The 20077-nt window shown below is 42.7% G+C and overlaps 1 protein-coding gene across 2 annotated transcripts in view; it reads right to left on the reverse strand.

Moving 5' to 3' along the window:
• Positions 1 to 6091: 6091 nt before the first annotated feature.
• Positions 6092 to 20077, reverse strand: part of PIGN (phosphatidylinositol glycan anchor biosynthesis class N) — a 110075-nt gene continuing 96089 nt past the window's right edge. For both annotated transcript variants that reach the window (XM_014940729.1, XM_014940730.1), the window contains exons 26-29: positions 19156 to 19229; positions 15805 to 15847; positions 14034 to 14086; positions 6092 to 6479 (exon numbers count right to left, since the gene is read on the reverse strand). In XM_014940729.1, the coding sequence (XP_014796215.1) occupies positions 6356 to 6479; positions 14034 to 14086; positions 15805 to 15847; positions 19156 to 19229 (294 nt within the window). In that variant the 3' untranslated portion in view covers positions 6092 to 6355. The remainder of the gene's footprint in view (positions 6480 to 14033; positions 14087 to 15804; positions 15848 to 19155; positions 19230 to 20077) is intronic.

Raw genomic sequence — 20077 nt, forward strand, 5'->3', positions numbered from 1 at the left:
ACATGCATGTTTCCTTCCTACTTTTGTCTGTAAATACCTGTCAATTACCAAGTTACATTAAAGCAAATAAGTTTGTAGCATTTTAAAGGAAATATAATGTGTTAATGTAGGTTAGAAGAGACACAGAAACATACTGCTTCTGTGAAAAAATACATGGTGGGCAAATGGGTATTTTCCTTTCCCAGCTGGTCAGATATAACAATCTTCCTACTCAAAAGCCACAATGGAAACTATCCACTCATTTCTGGAGATCTAGTGAGATGGAGACACAAACATCTGAGCAGCTAAATATAAATCTGAACAGCAGTGCTTTGTACAGTAAGTTCTAGTGTCTCTTAACTTAATATGGAAATTGATACAAAAATAAAGTATTTTCAGAGGCCGTCTCTGCTTGTGTGCTCACTGGGACTCAAACCACCAAATTTCAGCCCCTGTCAAAATTACTCTGCAGTTTTTGTCTTGCACTGTCTCATATGCCAAGTAGACAGAATAATGATGTCCAGCACAAAAGGCCACGTCTATTGAGATATATAAAGGTTACTCCACAGAAAGTCAATATGAGAACTGCACTCAGAATGCCTTGTCCTTTAGCATTTCTACAAGAGCGATAAGCTAAGTTTAATTAGAGGAGTTTAGGTCTCGGTCAGAGATCTCCCCAACCCGAAATGCCAGTGGTTCAATTTTGCAACGTTTGTTACTGGACACATGCCCTTTGGATCAGCTTGAGGTTGGTGAAGCCTGGGGTCAGGCTTGGGCAGGTACTGCTGGAGCAACGCTGCAAAACCCCGAGGAGGAAGAGGAGGTGGTGGGAACAGTGAAGAGCTGTGCTAGTCACACATGGCTTTCTCATATTTCTCCTCCCATCTTGCTGCAAGGCAAAAACGTTGGACCCAGGTGTGATTGCACTTGCAGTGATTTAAATTTACATTTTCCAGGCCTGACTCTGCACTATCCTGCCTCTCACTCAGCCACTGGCCCAAGCACAGGGCCTGCAGGACTTGGCAGCTGGCACACTGGATCACAGGACAATTCAGGCCAGGAAGGACCTCCTTGCAGCAGAGGTGACACCCCGAAAAGTAGGGTGATTTTGGTGTGGTGCTTTCTCTCTCCCCCTCCCAGAGAAGACGCTGGATGATAGCCAGTCATTAACAGGTTTGTCAACGGTACTGACCCAAGTAAAAGGTAAACCTGTATGTCAGCTTCATCTTATGTAACATTAAAGGAAATAAGAAGGGAAAAAAAAAAAAGGCATTTACTCTTGCAACTCACATGAGAAATAAAACGCAAACAAAGTAAGGTGTGTTTTCCTCTATTTCCACTTCATATTATCCACCTTCCAAGTCAGAAAGTTATGAAGCTTGCTGCGAGGCATAATTCAATAAACAAACAAAGAAAGAAAGTATCGACAAGCTTGATTTCAAAGGTTACAGGAAGGGGGCAAGTGCGGTGCTTTCAGCCTTCTCCCTCTTTTCAGTCCTCCTCACATGTTAAAATGCTGTGCCCTGCCCCGGGGCAAGGAGGGAGCTCTCGCAGGTGGCAGCTGAATTCAGAGCTCTTTAAGCCGATGAACTGCAATTCAAGCCTGCACATCCTTATTAACATAACCAGCCCTGGAGAGACTAACTGAGCAGAGAGTTGTAAATCATTTGGTGACCACCAGCCACTGTGCCCGGGCAGTTCCAGCTCACCTTGAGCCCCGTCTCACAAACAACCAGGGCTGATCTGGGGCTGTCCCACACACAAGATAGGTTCCCAAACCTTCCCCAGCCAGGACAGCTCACAAAGCAGCTGCCCAAAGACAATACACAGGAGAGAAGAAAGTCAAAGTTTCTTGCCTTTAGGATGGATGAAGCCATGTCATGATGGAGAAGGGGGCATCTTGAGCAACCCCACCACTGTGATGCAGAGCACATCTCAAAGCAGATGCAAGACAGAGACATGCTCCCTTCCCCACCACGATTGCAGCTCCCCAAAATGTTTTCTCCATCTGGCTCCTGCTCACAGCACCCCACATCTATCAGGATGCAGCAGCAAGCCTGGCTCTCTTCCTCCTTGCCAAAGGCACCTGAAAGAAGCATCCTCACCACCCCAAAAGACACAGGAAAAGGGACTGCAGGATCATGTGGACAATTTTGAAAAGTGGTGAGCATCGCACCCTTACAGATTAGCCAGGGTGGGGTAGGAACTGAAATGACATTTGTATCACAGCTTGGCCAAAACAGACACCAGGGCTCAAGGGCGATGCTGGAGAGCAAGGTTTGGGTAGGACCATGAATGTCCATTCATATTTTTATTCTCATTCAAGACTGTGAAGGCTGTAGCAGCCTTACAACTAGCAGCCACGGCATGCATTGAAATTGCCAAGGCTTGTAAAATCTGGAGGGGGAAGGGGAAGTCATTTAGTTTGAGTCATAAGAGGTCTTGATAAAATCTAAGCTTCATCACCTCTGAAGAAACAGCTCACTCCCTGGATGGATATCAAAAGGCTGCTGTGTACAGCCTTGATAACACAATAGCAGAGAACAATTCCTGGCGCTGAAGATTACAAGATCTTTGTATCAGCTGCTCTTCAGTATCAGCTGCTCTTCAGTAGAGCTTCTCTTGCATGACACCACCTGATGGGCACTCCAGGTTTATGGTTAACCCTTCAAGGGTCCATGGCCCTGAAAGCAAGAAGATAGAGCTTTGCAGAGGGTTTTATACTATGAGTATAGTTAAAAAAAAAAAAAAAAAGAGCCTTAGACATAAATAGCAACATCAATCTACCTGCCTTTGCCTGCCTGAGGTCTTCAGTGGCTGGAGCCTCACCTGCTCTAGGAATCAGAGCATCTGCAACTCTGCTGCAGGTGACAAAAGGCAGGCAGGAGGGCTTGGGGTAATTCTGCCTTTGTGCCCTTCACAGTAAACACAGTGGCTGGGTAATACCTGCACTGGCCTGCAAGACTGCTGGCTCAGAGTCCCCTTTTGGTGGCCCAAGTCCTTTCTGAGCCCCATGCAGAAGAATGATGCTGGAAGACCCACAAGTAGAGGACAAGAAAGCTTAAACTCAGCTGAGAACAGAATGGTATTCCCTACCTTATCTCCTAAGGTTGGGGAGGACTTTTTATTGGTGATGACATTTGTTTCTGGAAAGGAGAGGAACATGCATCTGTGGGGAGGGGAGAATCAACTTTTGTCACACACCCCATGGAGCTGTGTAAAGTAGCCGAGTGGGAGAATTTCTGACACCTCCCTGTGCTGGAGTAAACCCAAAAATGCGGGCCAAGACTCCTGCAAGAGTCTCCCCTGGGGAAACACGGGAATAGCACAGCCAATCCTGCCTCTCCACCAGAGCTGCTCTCCAGCACTCCCGCAGCCTCGGCTAGAAGCTGAATCCACAAATGGCACAGAGATGCAAGGGACCAGCAGGAGAAAGGGAAAGGTCAGCTAAGGCTGCTACCACTATGGCCCAACCACAGCAAATGGCAAGCAAGAACAGACCCCTGCAAAGCAGCACTGGGGGAAAACCAATGAGCGTGTTGCATGTGTTCCCCCACGCTCATCGTCCCCTTTCTGCCCTTACAAGAATGAACGCAAAAACCAAAACCAGGCTGTGTAGAAAGAGCCAGCATGGAAGCCATAAGCAGAAAGAGTAATTGATGCAGGTTGTATTTTGGACAGCCGTTTCCACTTGCCTGCATACCCGAGTACACGGATTACTCCTAGTCATAGATGAGCAGCACCAGACGCGGTGGGGTGAGATGCTGTTTTATTACCAGCCAGCTGTGGTAAGAAAAGACATCAGGCTTGAGCTCCATTTTCCCATGGAGCATGCAGCACCAGGCAGTATGTACCTTCCGTGTTTTCACTTAGTAGGTAGGACATCCACTTGGTCTTGTCATAGATAACAAGCAGTTTTGACATGCCTGCAGAAGATGTGCCCTCAGGGTGGCAGTCCTGCAGGTCCCACGTTCCTACTTTTTCAGTGAATTCCTTCACATCACACCAATGCCAACGGTTCAGCTGCTCTCATCAGTGAATTTGCTCCACAAACAGTTGTTTGCAAAGAAACCACTCCAGCAATGGAGGCTGGGATGCTCAATGGTACAGCTGCCTATAGCTGTGTGTACTGAAACGACAGCGCTGTAGACAGAGATCTCAAGACATCGGTCAGGTCACACAAAGCTGATGATACAGTACCCCGCAATGATACAGTACACTGTAGTGTTTCTTGTCGACTGGGGCTGAGGTGGGGATAGCACTTAGATCTCACTGGATCTAAGGAGAACAAGTGTTGCAGATTCCCATGCCAACACATGAGTTTTGCTGTAGCAGCAACTTTCCACCTGCTCGTGGCTGCTCCTTGCCATGGCTGTATGAAATGATTATCAGCAGTGGGCACATGCCCACCTTCTGTCGTGTAAGTCTGTGGGCATAGTCTGTAACAAATGTGAAATATCTTCTGTGACTGAGGCCAGCTGTGCTAGCAACATGCCCAGAAGGACTACCGGACCACTACCTAGTGAAAAAACGACTCCCTCTCCAGTGCTCAGACGCTCTCAAGAGGCACTCTGAAGCTGCATGGGTGACTGCAGGCCCACGATACCCTATTTTTCTAGCACTCAACAAGCAGATGGAGGTTTGTGACCGGTTTCTCCCAGCCAAACTTCCTGCAGAGGGATGACTAGTTTCCAGAGTGTTAAACAGACGTGTGACCACGGCCAAATGCCAGATGGCTGGGAAGAGCGTTGGAGCAGCCCTCATGACGAATGTCTAACCCTGGCTGCCAGCATCACATACCGTATATATCAGCTCCCAGATAGGAAGGCCTGGCTGCATGGTGGGAGTGTGACACAGGGATATTACAAGGCACAATTTTTTAGTGATGCCATCACACAATAGTGCAGACAGAAAAAAGTTTTTTCTTTCACTCACTTCCTTCACTGTGCAAAGGGAGCTGTTTCAGAAGCCTGTCTATTGATGGTGTGGATGGAAAAAGCTGTTTCAAAGGCAGCACACCTAGCTTTGTGCGTGTGGCCTCCTGCTGAGCAGGAGATACAATTTTTGCTTCGGGACACACAATTTTTGCTTCGGGACACACAATTTTTGCTTAATTCTTGCATCAGATGACCTCAGGGAGACATGAAGCATTGAGGTGTAGATGGGTACTTTAGTTTGTGCTACCTAATCAGCTGTGGGTTAGTGGTAGGGAAGCTGATGCTTGCTGTTGAAAGGGCTACAAAGTCACAAGTCTATCTCAAAGCCTCATGCAATGTATTTACAGTTACTGGGTCCCCAGGGGCACCCACAACAGCAGAGCCTCGCAAGCACCCTGGCTCTTTGCTCTCACTTGTAATCAGTGTATAACCAGGGGATTTGTGTCTGCAGTTGATTCACAGAGCAGCCATTACCCAGGCTGATGCTTGTAATCAGGAGCAGAACACAAGCAGAAAGGAAAACAAGGAAAGAAAGGAAAAAAAGTCTCCATGTGGCATCACTCTATGCAAACCACCGACTCCAGCTGCAGCTCCGTGACCCTCTTTATGCTGATTAACTCTGGGCTGCCTCTGAAACAGTCAACCCTAACCTTCCTGCCCGCCCCATCGTGAGCTGGACCAGGCAATCTGTCTGAATGCTATTTAGCAATTATTTAATCAGGTTCCTTTTCATTTGTATCAATTACCTGAGCTGGCATACTGCTCAGCTCACCCAAGCGCAGGAGGCAGCAGGAGAGCAGGGTCAGCAGCAGCAGTAGTTCCCACCAAGGTTAGTTAAAATCTGTTGCCTTATGAGCAACAGCCTCCCAGTGTACCAGTCTTAACCTGCCTCAACGTATTCTCACACGCACGTTGACACAGCCTGCAAAAAGCCTAGCCAGTTTCAGAGACATTCAAATGGTATGCCACATCGGCAACATACAAATTAGTGATCTGCCCAGACTGATTTCATTTACACTTCAGTCTGTGAGATGCCTATTGTGAGACGTGAAACGAAGCTAGGGCTTTGCAGACTCCTAATGACAGTGAGCATGTGAGACAAACAGCTGGCAGACAAGTTATAACAAGCAAAAAAACCCCCAAAAGATAGTTTCCTATTGTTTTTTTAAAAAGAATTTTGTTGCTGTTTTTATTTTCAAGAAATATGTACACTTGGAGAATAAAGCTGAGGCTTTTTTAGCTCCAGTGATGTCTAAACAGCAATCTCCAAATGAAATGTCAGTCTCGGGACAGCATTTAACCTGTATCAGCAGGGCGCTCCAATCCCTGGGTGGGATTTTGGCACTCTAGTCCATTAACAGGTATTGACATTCCAGAAGTGGAGATTGGTTCAGAGGAAGCCTGAGGATGGAAACAAGGCAGGAAGACTTATCGCTGTATCATGTGGAATGGTGCTTGGTCCTTCTGGGAAGTTCAAGTCTCTTTGTAGTTAGCAGCTGGGCCAATCCATTCATCAGCATCATAAATATGGTCAACGACATCACGAGCACATAGTGGCTAATGCTGCAAGGAGAGGAGACAGAAAAAAAAGTGAGAGCAAAAAACAAATTTGCAGAGAAAAAAAAACAACAGACATAAACAACCACGTGAATATTTTTTTTCTTTCTAACTATGCCTAATTATTGGCCTAGTATGTCATTTTATATACCCTGGTCCTAGGGGAAAAAACCCTATTTTAGCAGCACTATAGTGTAAAAACCAAAGTCTGTGACAAAATAAAGTGGTGGGGACAACAGAAAATGCAACTGAGTGTATACCAAGTGAATAAGAGTTACTGGTTACATTTTTCAGTCAAGTGGGTAATTCAACATATGTGACTGAAACCATTGCAAAACTTCCATTTGCTGTGAACTGATTACGCAGTTATCAGAACCTAGGGAGAACTTGCCATCACGTAGACATTCCTTGGTAGTAAGACAACTCAGATATTTATGTCAGCTGAAGCACAATTTTCTAGAGAAAACACTATTCCAGTGATGAGCAGCTTTAAGAAAAAAACTCCACTACTTTTTCACTCAACTTTGCTAAAATTTGTAGAGTTCTCTGCTGTGGTAACACATGGTTTGAAAGACATTAAACAAATGAGATCAAGAGCAGCTAATAAACATAATTTGAAGATGCAGCTCCTGGGTTAGGAAGTCCTTAAGTCACTAGTGATTAAAAGGACAACAAGCAGAAAGCCTGTCCTCCACTTGCTCAAATTCTGGTACCTGGTGTTCACTAGTGTTACAGATTTAGGATCAGACCCGGGATATTCAGCATCCTGTGTTCAATGTCTGAATAAAGCCACTGTTAATGTAAACCACTAGCCATTAAGAAATAAGACTTTTCTGAATCCAGGGGCATTTCAGGCTGGAGTTGCAGAAGAAACATTGCTGCACCTGTGTCCATCACACATCCAGTGAAACAGTTTGCTTTTTTCCTGGGACTACTGAAGGTACGGGCGTTCTGACATGAGAGGTGCCCATGCCCACTATTTCAAAGCAGATGGCTCTTTAGGGCAAGCGAGGTAACTTTAGACTCAATGAAATCTGAGTTTAGTTACAAAAGTGGATTGCAAGGAGCACTTGCCGGTTTAACGACCTGGAATTTCTACCAGAGGACTCATTCAGTTTGAGAGTTTAGCCACGGAAGAGCAGTAAAGCTCATAATGCCGATGCTATCGATCCTCACGACCCTGAGACTGTGACAACCCTGGTGCTAGCTTTGTGCAATTTAGCTCTGTGAAGTGGAGAAGCACCAGCTCTTAACAAAGCTGGGCTGCTAACCAGTGCGAGAGAATAAAAGTAATCCAAAAAGTTCACTAAAGAGCAGGAGCTCTTCTACAGCCAGGATACCAGCAACCAAAGGAGCTGGAGTCTGACCAAATTGGATGGAGAACACTGAAAGGGATTTGACTCATGCTACAAGCTTTTTCTGTTTCAGCTGAGCCTGACTAAACCTTCTCACAAACACCTTGCTCAAATTACGTAGTTTTAAGAAATCAATTACAAAATTCCACCAGCATAAATGGGCTTAGACCTCAACAAGCACAATCTACCCCAACAGCCTGCAACTTGCATCTCTGGGAACTCCCACCCGTATGCAGCGCAACCGAAAATAGTCACCAATGTGAACAACTCAAGGCTTAAAGCATCAGATGAAGTGCTGGGAGGTATGGTTTAGTGATGATGCTCCTTGTTTGTTGTGTGGGTGTCTATTTTTGTCAGTTAGGTTGACGGTTGGACAAGATGATCTTTAAGGTCCCTTCCAACCTAGAAGATTCTGTGATTCTGTGATCTTTCCTGCATGCCTTTCCCATAAGCATCTCCCCTCTCCAGCTTTAGCTAAGCAGAGCAGCACGCCTACGAGAGCCACACTGCTGCTCCCTTTCTCTGGGGAAGGTCTAAGAAGACACAGGGAGAGCATGAGGTCAGGCACAAAGCCTACTTCCACCTGGTCAGTGCACTTTGGACTTCGCAGCTCACAGCACATTTACAATAACAAAGATAACACAAGTCCCTCAACTTCCACACCCTCGGAAGTCCACCTGGGTGAGTTACAGGTTCGGTTTCAGTTCTCCATGGGAAAGGACATGTTAACAACTGAAAGCAAAATCCTTGTTGCAGTTATCTTCATAATGTGCCCTTTGGGACTGTACATGCACCACGGGTACAGAAGTTTGCGTGGCTCATAAGGGAACAGCCACTTTGGTAAATAGCTGGGTGACTTAATGTCCCCTGCGTTACTGGTAACACCTCAAATTTCCTTCTCACCCGCCACCAGAATTGTAGTTTTGCATTTAATTAGCAACACCACTTGCCTTCTAGCTTTCAAAGAAAACTTGAATGAGGAATCTGAAAATTTGAAGCCAAATGAAGACTCTGCCTTTATTCCTAAAGACACCCTGAGCCAGTCACCAGAGAATCATCCACTTGCTGCCATTACCATGGTGCTTACACAGGCATCTGAGCTCCTGTCTACACCAAAAGGAGCCTTTCCAGATGTGGGTGCTAATCAATGATTTTGGGGGGCATAGAGAGGAGGCTTTCTCAAAGGACAAAACCCACAAACTCTGCTCTACTGCCTGTCAGTCAAGGGGCTGGGTCCTCTGTATTTTTGTAGAGAAAAGCGCTGCACACACTTTCCCCTTGCTATACTGCAAAAGGGTGAACAGTTATGCTCCTTTATTAAAGTATCAGACGTTCAGAGTAAAGAAATATAGATATATATTATGCCATAGAGCACAATTAAAAACAATTTCAGTCTACTAGTCACATAATTACAAACAGCCAGCATCTCTAGGGCTATCAGCAACTGGTACTGCATTGCCCGCAGATAGCTCTGCTTGGTAAATTAGTTCTCGGGCCGGGGTAATGCTGTAATTAAACAAACAAACCAAGCAAGACTCTTACAGGTATATGCCACAACAGCAGTGGCAAAATTTTGATCCCTATGCAATCCAGAACTGCACCCTTGGCTGGATCTGTAGTTAAAATGAAGTAGGTAATTCTCAAAACAAGCTTCCTCCATCAGAAGTCAAACCCAAGCTAATAATAAGATTCCAGGCTCCAGGCAAGTTAGATCCATGTGGAGGAAGAAGAGACATTACAGAGGTACAAGAGAACAGCATAGTGGGACAAAGAGGGGCAATGCTTCTAAAGGATGAGATGGGCAGGGACAGTTAGTGGCAGAGAACAGGTAGCTGGTGCCGGGCAACAGGGATGATCTAAGGTAAGGCAGGACTGTTCAATGGGAAGGCAACTGCCCTATGTATGCATGGATCAAGGTCAACAGGCAAAGCTGGCACTAGGAAAATTTTTTATCAGGGAGGAAGACACCTGTTTCAGTGGCAAGGAACCAAAAGGAGAACATATGAGGTACTACCACCTCCTGGCTTTGTTTGAGAGAGTGTACATCAGTGAGAAGCACTGATCAAAATCAGGAAGAATCAAAGACCAGTAAAAAAAGGGGGGGGGCGGTGAGGGGAATCAAGCTTGCTCCAAAACGTGGCTTTCTCCCAAGACTGGCTAATTCCTAAGATGGCAGACCTGATTAGAAGCTGGGAAGACAGAAGATGGGAGTAAGTTACCATAGCAATTAAAAAACTAGAAATAAAACAAGTAAAATAAAAACAACTCATGCAAGGACTTGGAAGAAAACTCTCCAGAAAAGTCTGAGGACCTTATTTCTACAGAACACGCTACTTTAAACTGTGGGATTGTTCCCAAGCACACACTGAGACATGAGATTTAGATTCTGAATTTAGTCTCCTGCATTTCCAGCCAGGATCCCACACCCTCTCTCCTCTGTTTCACACAAAACAAATCATGAAGCACATCACTCCTAGCTCCTGTTTCAGAAATTGTTGGTAAACGCTGTTTTTCTCCTAGTTACAAGACCTTTGTTTTAAAAGTAAGACCTAGAAACCCCAGCATCCCAAACCTGACATCTATTCTGCTATCCTAAAATCTAAAAATCAGTATCCTGTGCTTTATCTATGTCCCCTGAACTCTGAAACTGCCCAAGAACAGTCAAGATTGTATCTTTGTTTATATGTTCCAGTGAGTGTTATAAAAAGAGGGAGTAGTACAGTATGTGTCTGTATAAAACTATATAATGCTGCCATATAAAGGAAGCTTTAGGATTTATCTTGACTATCGGAATATACAGCTATTTACAAATTGCATATACTGTATAGATATAGTAGGCTTTAAAGGCTGTATCTCTCTATCTATAAAGGTCTATAGATAGAGATAAACAAACATACCTTTTAAGCCACAGAGAAATTATTTTAGTGACAAAGAAGCCAAAAAGCTAGTTATTCCATTTGTCTGTGAGTCAAAAATAAAGAAAAACTTCTCATGACCACGTACTACACACTAATACATCAAGAATACTAGGAAAACAGCATTATTATTGTTATGAAATGTAATGGTCTGTTTTTCTAGGGCATATGACGCAATTTAGGGTGACCTCAAGATATACAGGTAGAGGGTAAAGTTCGCAGACCTCAGAAGCTTCGTAAGTCACTGCTATGAGTTCTGAGTTCACCACAAGAGTATTATCCTGTTATAGCAAAACAATGATAAGCACTCCCTGAAAAACAAGTTCACATTGATCTTGGCATGACCATTAAGCAATGGGGCTTTAAAACATCTAAGAAGCCATAAATATTTATGGTAATTGATAATTTACTGAGAGGAGGGAATCAATGGTGCATTGATAATTTGCTGAATGCGGTAATACAGGACTGTATGTTGGATCTGTTGCTGTTCAGCATTTCATTAAGGATTTGGAAAGGTGGGAAAAGTAGAGATCTCTTTACATGCAAAGACGCTACTTCAGTGGCATGGTGAATTCAACCACAAGAATAAAGACACCACATTTTTAAGGCAGATACGAGGCATGGTAAAATGATGTGTAATGTGATTAAGACATGGTAAAATGAGATGTAAAAGCAAGGTGTTAGAGGTGAAATAAAAAAAAAAAAAAGAGGAAATATGTTAGTGCAGTAAACAAAACCCTGCTTCCAAACAATGAGAGAGATCCACTAGGAAATAAAACACCACCATAAAAAAGCAGCAAAGGTTCTTAGTTTTATAGCAAGGGATTTAAAACCAGCTCTTACACATGAAACTTCCGAGCGCTGGTACTGGAAAACCCAAGTATTGCCTAACGAGGGTTTCCAAGTGAACTTACACATTCTTAATGAGATGACATACAAAAGTTTTGAAGTGTGGTAATTAGAAAATCCTTAGGAAGCTATCACCACAAAAAACAATGAGTACAGAAATACACATCAGAATCTTTGCAAACGTGGCACATACACCACTGGACTTCAGAGGAATGAATCTTCACTGGGAAATTAAAATGCTGTTTATCCACCTGATTTCAATGATTCAATGATGTGGTAACTAGACATATAAAATGAACCCTGATTATTGCATGCACACATACATACACATTTCCTATCAGTGCCACAAAAAAAAAAAAGAAAAAGAAAAGAAAAAGGGGAAAAAGAAAGATGAGAGCAGCTGTCCTTAAGGGTGCTCCTATTCTTTGTTCCATGAAATCCTGCACAGGTTTTGTTGAGATACAAACAGCTGAGAAAAAAAGAACTATAATTTCCTTAACTGACTCAGCCTTCTCGGGAAAATTTTGGCAACACCTAAAATGTCAACTGAGATGGGATATTTTCAGACCTTGCTGTCAGAGCAACAACAGAAAGCACTGCAACGGGAATGCCACAGAGCTGTCACTGCAGTTGCAATAGGACGACAGGAAAGAGCCACGTTAGTACCTCTCTCCCACTGGTTTTGGGAATTGCCCAAAACCCCATGAAGCTCCCTTTCAGGAATAAGCAAAAAAAAAAAGACCAAAACCTAATCTGTTGTTGCCTGCTAACTTTGCCAAGCCTGAGGATGGCACATTAGAAATCTGCTCAGAGGAGAAGAATCAGGTGCCAAAACACTGCTCATGCTAGGTAAAAGAAGGACCACTTCAGCTCCGTGCCTATGGCTTCATGTCTTTTCTTATGCAACCTAGTCATTTTTATCTTATGTGCATATACACACATACATAGAAAACATATATAAAGAAACTCCAATAAAATAACGTAGGTGGCAAAGTCAAACACTCAGAAGTGAAGTAATGACAAATTTAGGGCTGCCTGCGCATTATGCATTACCACGTTAAAAATTAATCACAAATTACTCTTTTGAAAAGACATTTTCAGTGCTTTCTTCAGTGCTCAAAACACACACGTGGAGAGGTAAAATTACGGTTGTGTGTAATGAGCTCCCCTAAACTCTTCAAGATGAGGCAAACTTCCAGCTGAAACACATTCAACAATCTATCACTGCTGCAAATCTCTACGCAACAAAGACCGTAAATCAGACAGGAAGGTTTTGGATACTTGTAACAATTAATATTTTTGCTTGCTAACTCCCAACTAGAAAGCTTCTTGCCCAGCAGAACAGAGCTTTTCTGAGGTCTTTGACATCCTTATTGATCTGCATCGGAATTCAAACCCAAGGATGAGGCCACCCGATTTACCACAAAATGACCATAGCAGGAAAGTGTGATGTTAAAGCATTGTTTCCACTATTTGATCTAACTGTATCTCCTCCCATTAAGAACCTTCAAAAGGTAGCTACCAAGCTGGAATTTAAACCTCCAGGGAAAACTGGCAGGATACGTGTGCACGCGTGCGTACACACATGCATGTGCTGCAGGAAACATCGGGGCTCAGCAAAGCACAGAGTGATGTAGACTAAACAGAATATTAACAATGGGTCACTATTCAACCTCTGTTTAAATAACAATGTCAAGTGACCAGATTGGCTGGATCATTAACAAGACATTCCCTACTGAGCTTATTAGAGCATATTATCTATTTCCACAACTCAGGGAACGTAAATCTGAAATACGTATTCCTTGGATTTGTTATTTCTGGACTATTCACAAATAAGACCACACAGTTGAAAACCGCCCATGATGTACGCTGTGGAGGCTCTCCTAATGGGCACTCATAATGCAAAACAAATTATCTCATTTTATCTGTGACTTCTATGTTTAAATGCTACAGATTTACTCTTCCCCAACTAGGGGGAAGAAAAATGCATGGGTCTTGGTAGCCACCGAGCTACTTGCACAAGGTTCATTAATTCATAGGGGATTGCATATAGAGGCTTAAGTAGATTCAAGATAATTAACAATTTTGATAAATTGTTATTTTAACAGTGATTACAACTAATTAAAATGCAAAACAGTACTTAAAATATTTTTGTGTAATTATTGTTCTTCAGAAATCAAACAAATCCTACTGACTGTATTTCCTGCCATATTAGATGCATTATTTCATTTTTCTCTGGCACAGATTTTAATACACAAGTTTTAGCCTGGGATGTACGTGTGCACACATGTGTGCAAATGCATGTTAAGTACAGGGAACATCACTGAAGCATTTGATTAAGCAGAATAATTGGAAAAAATTACAAAAGCTCTGAGTAGATAAACAACAATATTAACCTACAAGCCATTTAAAAATGCAATGGAGGCAAAAAAATACTGTACCTTGTTCCAATATCCAGCCAGCTTCCATAATCTTTAACCAAAAAGAAAAAATGCTAGGAAATAAAACCAACTTTGATTAGTACATCAACATTGCACAATTTGAAACACAAAATTAAAAACCATGCTTTCAGGCTGTTTACTCCAAGTTTCTAATTCTTCAAGTAGAACAAGGGCAAGACCTTTTCAGGAATGCTCATTGGGACCAAAGTAAAGAAAAGTCCAGGAGCCAGAAATAGATTTAACATGGTATCAAACACAAGCAGCTAAGAATGGACCAAGTTCTGTCAAGCTGGGCTTGCAAGAAACAGAAGATTACCAGCAGAGAAGTTTTTCAATAAGAAAATTCAAGCCACCTTATTGTTTGAAATAACGGGACCCCAAGTAACATTTAGTGCCAAAGAGAAGGCTGCATATTTATTTTCATGGAATTCTGCCACAAATTCCTTTGGGCAGCTCTGGCAGTTCCCCACCTGCAAAATGGGAATAACGTTGGGAGAAGACAGCACTTGCCTATTAGTGCATCCACCAAATTCTAGCTGGTGGCCACATTGATTCAAGACCGCAAACTAGTTCTCTTTTTTTTTTTCCTGCCAACTTTCTCATTTCTTAATAAACACACAGCTCCTGCATCTTGAACCTCTTTGGTAATATTTTATTTTGTACACCAAGTACATATTTGCTAATTGTTTTAAAATAGTTAAACCAAAATAGGAGAATATGTGAGATATAAGACCTGGATATACTGGGGCTTGCTACACACCAGTAACTCTTCTTTTGGTCTAGTCAGACTGATTTTATCAGTGAAATGCTGTGAGTGTGAGGTTTACTGATATTTTAATCCTTTTCCTGTGGAAGTTGTAAAAAATCAGATTAGTCAAAGAGATTTATTTGAAACTGCACAAAACTACACCTTATCCATTTCTCACTCTACAGACCCATTAGTCATTATTTGGTTTTTCACTCACTGTTTTTGCTATCAGGTGAGATCCACAGATCACACTGTCCAAGGAAATCACATCTGCAATGCTTACTCCAAAGGGATGAAACTCAAACAGCGTGTATGAAGTGAGAACGCCAGCTCTACCTGCTCCTTTGGAAGGGTTTCTGTTCACCTTATGATACCCAGAGGAACTGCTTGCTGGGTTGAAGACTGTTTGAAGGGGCAACAAAACCATACTTTTAATCTGTAAAAATTATGTTGGGGTATTGTTCAGCTTTGGGTTGTTTTAGCTAGCTTGGATTGTGGGGGCAGGCTTTCTGAAGATAGTGTTTTCTAACAGCTTATTACAAAGGACATGAAGTGTTTTTTCGGGTATTGCAGATCTCCTACATCTGACAACCTTAGCAGAGCTGGTGGGTAATGCATTTGTTCTTTTCCTCTCTTTTTGAAAGGAGGGTGGGTGAGTAAAAGGTTCAAAATTCCTGAAGAATTAACTAAACCCTGCACACAACTAAACCCAATATTCTTATTTAAATTCTTCCTAAGAATTTGACTGGAAAGCACATGAAAAACTCAGAATGATAAGTTATTCCTTCATTTTTGTCTCTTATTATTATGAGAATATTGCTTCTTCAGAAGCATTAATTACATGAAATTCAAAGAGCTGTGATTGGAGGAGTTTTATCTCTAAATTATGCTAGGATTTCAATCCAATTCACTGCCCTAGTTACAAAAACTTTGAAGTCTGAAACAAATTCAGATCTCTCTAGACAGAGTTAGGACAGCGCTCTGCTTCTTGATCTTATTTGAACAGAATGTGCAACAACTTACCAAAGCCATAATATCTGAAACCACAAGAACAATGAGGAAAAGGCTGCAAAGGAAAAAAAAAAAAAAAAAAAAAAAAAAACCAGACCATCAACCTTTATTCATGGCCACAGATGTTACAAAGCTTATTAAAACCCTCATAAAGGAATTAAAACAAGATACGATTTCTTGCACTTGCCTTTCAATCACTCAGATACATTTCAATTTATTAGAAAACAGTTAAAATATATGGCTAGAACATCTGGCATTTGTAATCCCACCCTGCTTGAAACATTCACATTAACAGAGTTTCAATTTTGCAACAGAGAAACCTAACACGATTTATTTATTGAAGAACAAGAGCATCTTACAAACAGCGCCTGCCCGTTCCTCACGCAGGAAGCCCATGTGCTGGTTAGGCCAAATAAAGCTGATTTAGATGTTTCAAGCTGCACTCGGGAGCAAACAAAGCTGTTTGGTATAGACAGACAGATACTTGAGCTGATCGGTCCTATCCTGACAACCACCCTGCTGGGTAGGAGGCTGCTAAAGGAGGTGCTCACCCCTTTCCAGATCTCTGGGTGCTTCTCTGGGAATGCCCAGCACTTTGGTGGCAAGCTCCCAAAACCAAGGGCGCCTCTGTCAGGCAGCAGGTTACTTAAGGAAAATAGGCTCAGCCAGTAAAAGGAACCAGAAGGGAGCACGCAGAGCTATTTTTTCCCCCATTAACCTAATCTTCCATTCATTAAACTGTGTAAATCCTAAATTACATGAAAGCAATTGCTATAACTGGTTAAAACTAGTTTCTAAGTTAATGACACTAAAGCAATGTTGCAAATAGCCGACCCATTAACAGAGAAGTCTTTAACTAGAGTACAGTTAATTTATCAGCACTGCCATCATAAATTCAGGAAGCTTTTTTGCGAAATGCTGCAGCATTGCACGAGCATGTAGTGAGGGGACACCCATACTGATGCCTCCTGACGAGGAAGTTTCTGATAGAGCCTACATCAGCTCTGCTTCATCAGTAAATCAGGATGCAACAAACACGCTGTGTCTCAGAGGCACTGAAAGGCTTCCCCTCCACTCACCTCAGATAGGATGTCACAACCTTGTAGTGCCCAGGAGGCACTCAGCTAGAGGGCTGTTTTCACAGGCGAGTTCCAAGAACATACTCTGACAGAACATTCCCCATGAACAGCAAAAAAAAGTATCTTTAATCTGTAAACAGGGAGTTCAGGAGCGATCTGTCCAAATCAGAAAAATCTACTTTTTGCCCTTCTGGGCTGCAGGAAGCCTTCCACGACAGAAGGACAATACTAATTTCAGGGCACATTTATATACTACAGAGACAAGATTGTCCCCTGTGATGGCTTAATTTAACTAGCAGGGGTAGCAAGAGCAATAAAGAGTGCAGCACAGACTTCAGGATGCGCTGACAATCAGAGCAGCACCTCTCCAGGGATCCTGGGCACATCTTGTGGTTTCTGCCTTGTTCCCAGGCTGACACTGTGGCAGTGTCACTGCTGTCGTTACCTGAGCACAGCTAAGTGAAGCTGGCACAAACACCAGCCGGAGTTACAACCACAGCCTCGCCAAGCAGCACAGACCCAGTCATGTCACCTAATTTCAGAAGTTGATACAGTTTCCCCTCTCACACACTCAGATGCACATTTCATAAAAGCTTGCAATACCACTGGTGCTGCCAAGGCTAGCATTCACAAGTTAGGAAATGCTGAGCTTTATGATGCCTGAGCCCTAGAAATGCAAATTCCAGTCTTCTGAACAGCCCCAGTTCCTCAACGATTCCTGCTTCTGTATAAGCCTTAGTGAGGAGAAGAAATATCCTTCCTCGGGGGTGCATGAACAGCCCAACTGTGCTGCACACACAGCTAAGGCAGAGAAGGTAAAAGGAATTATGAGCTTTGTGCTTCCTCTTCAAGAAGTCAGATTTCAGGCTGCCATGTCCCTCATTAGTATCATAGAATCACAGGATGGTTTGGGTTAGAAGGGACCTTGAAGATCACCTAGTTCCACCCTCTCTGCCATAGGCAGGGACACCTCCCACTAGAGCAGGTTGCTCAAAGCCTCATCCAGCCTGGCCTCGGACACCTCCAGGGATGGGGCCTCCACAACTTCCCTGGTCAACCTCTTCCAGTACCTCAACCACTCTCAGAATAAAGAATTTCTTCTTAATATCTCATCTACACCTCCCCTCATTCAGTTTAAAACCATTACCCCTGGTCCTATTGCTACACTCCCTGATAGAGTCCCTCCCCATCTCTCCTGTAAGCTTTTAGCGAAACCGTGTTGGCTATCACCAATCACCTCCTTGTTTTCTGTGTGCCTTAGTATAGTTTCCAGGAGGATCTGCTCCATGATCTTGCTGGCACAGAGGTGACCTGGCCTCTAGTTCCCTGGCATTGTACAAGAGGACAACAGGCTGGGCACAGGCAGGACGATAACAAACAAAAAGGCAGAGGGCATCCCACGGAGCCAGGGCAGCTTCCTTCTGCTCAGCTAAGGAATATACTGGATATTGCAGTCCCCTGCCACTGTCCAGTGAGATGTTTCAGTAAAACCCACACAACATCCCATGGTGACACACTCAAAGCCACGTGGCTGACAGGGACCTGCTCCACCTCAGCACCATTCGTAATCCCACTTGATGAGCACAGGGTTCAGTCACGTGCACTGGGTGCACTGAAAGGGGCAGGGAGGGCTAACAGTTAAAAAAAAAATAATCTTGAGACAGTGAAAAGAGTGAGGATAGTTCAAGTCTGGATACGGCACTCTGTGAGGCTGGGCATCCACACTCTCTCTGAAAAGTCTTTAGAGATGGAGACAGGACTGGCAGCCATCTAGTCTTACTGCAAAAAATATGTAATACCGAACACACCTGGGAAGCACTGAACTGCAATGGAAGGACATGTAGCCTTCTCTTTTTTTAAAATCCTATTTGTGGTGAGGTCAGTGCTACAAAGCTGTAAACTGGTTACATTATAAATGGGTTATTTTTAAAATATTGTCCTATAGGCAGAGATGCAATAGAAAACAAAAATCAGACTTTAAATTCTGCTCATTTTTCTATATTATTGGGGAAAAGAGCTCCTTCTGTGAATTGTCAACAAAGAATATTAAATATCTGATTGTTTCAGACAGGGCCAACGCTTCCATTTATACTCATTTATCACTAAGAAAAGAATTCCTGAGCTTGCAAAATCACTGAACAAAATCCCAAACCATAATAACAAATAAAAGTAACAATGCGATCTACTGGGTTTTTTTAAAAATTAGATTAAGATCTGACAATTTGAATTCTTGTAAAACAGATTTGAAACTCTTACTAATGCAGAAATATAGCATTTACTGTACCTCTTGGAAGACAGCTGTGTTGTGACTTGAATAGCTTCAAAAGCACACGATACCAGAACAAACGGGATTACAACCTGTTTAGAACACAAGCTACATTTTGGTTAACAGCCATATTTACAAAACAACCTGGCAGGTTGTGGAAACATTTTTCTGCTTTTGAAATTATCACAGAATGTGTATATCACAAAAATAAAACATTGGCAAGAAAGGGTAGAAGCTAATTTTGCAAGAAGTACTTTTAGTAAATGAATAAAACCCCCCTTCCACAGTCATAGCTGAACTGCAGTGAAATAAGCCATGAAGTAATATGGAAAACTATAATTAAAACACATTAATGATCCTCACTTCATTTATCCATTTTAGAACTAGTGATAAATACTTCAACAAGGCTAGAAGACAGAGCTATTCAGATCCAATATCTCATTTGACAGGGTGCAGAGCTCCAAGTGTAATAGGACAATCTCATCTCAACCACAAAAAAATCTGAATGTAGAATATATTCAGTAAGGCAAGGCTCACACTGCCCCTCCAAAGCCAAGTCAAGGAAATGCAAACAGTAAAATAAGAACAATACAAACAAACAAGTTAGAAACATGAATGTTGCCTTTTGCTCTTTTCAAAGTTAACTTGTAATCCTTAAATTAGTAGTGTAAATGCATTGCTATAACCTGTTCTCTTGCATCCAGAAGGTTTGCATTATTGACTTATGTCCTGCAGTATAACACGCAGTGTGCCTGTAACTTAAGTCTGCTTTCTCTGGGACAGAAGCAGCAGAAAAGCAGAGGAAGGAAATACTGCTTGTTTTAGCAATAACCCATAAATTCCATGTCTCCCTTCTTTGCTCCTCCAGCTGATCCTTTACCCAGATATTAGAAAAGAGCTCCCATGCCTTCCCTGCAAACAACAAGTGCAATCCAATCTT

This window comes from Calidris pugnax, unplaced genomic scaffold (assembly GCF_001431845.1).
Source record: "Calidris pugnax isolate Ruff unplaced genomic scaffold, ASM143184v1 scaffold8, whole genome shotgun sequence".
In the NCBI taxonomy this organism is placed as follows: domain Eukaryota; kingdom Metazoa; phylum Chordata; class Aves; order Charadriiformes; family Scolopacidae; genus Calidris; species Calidris pugnax.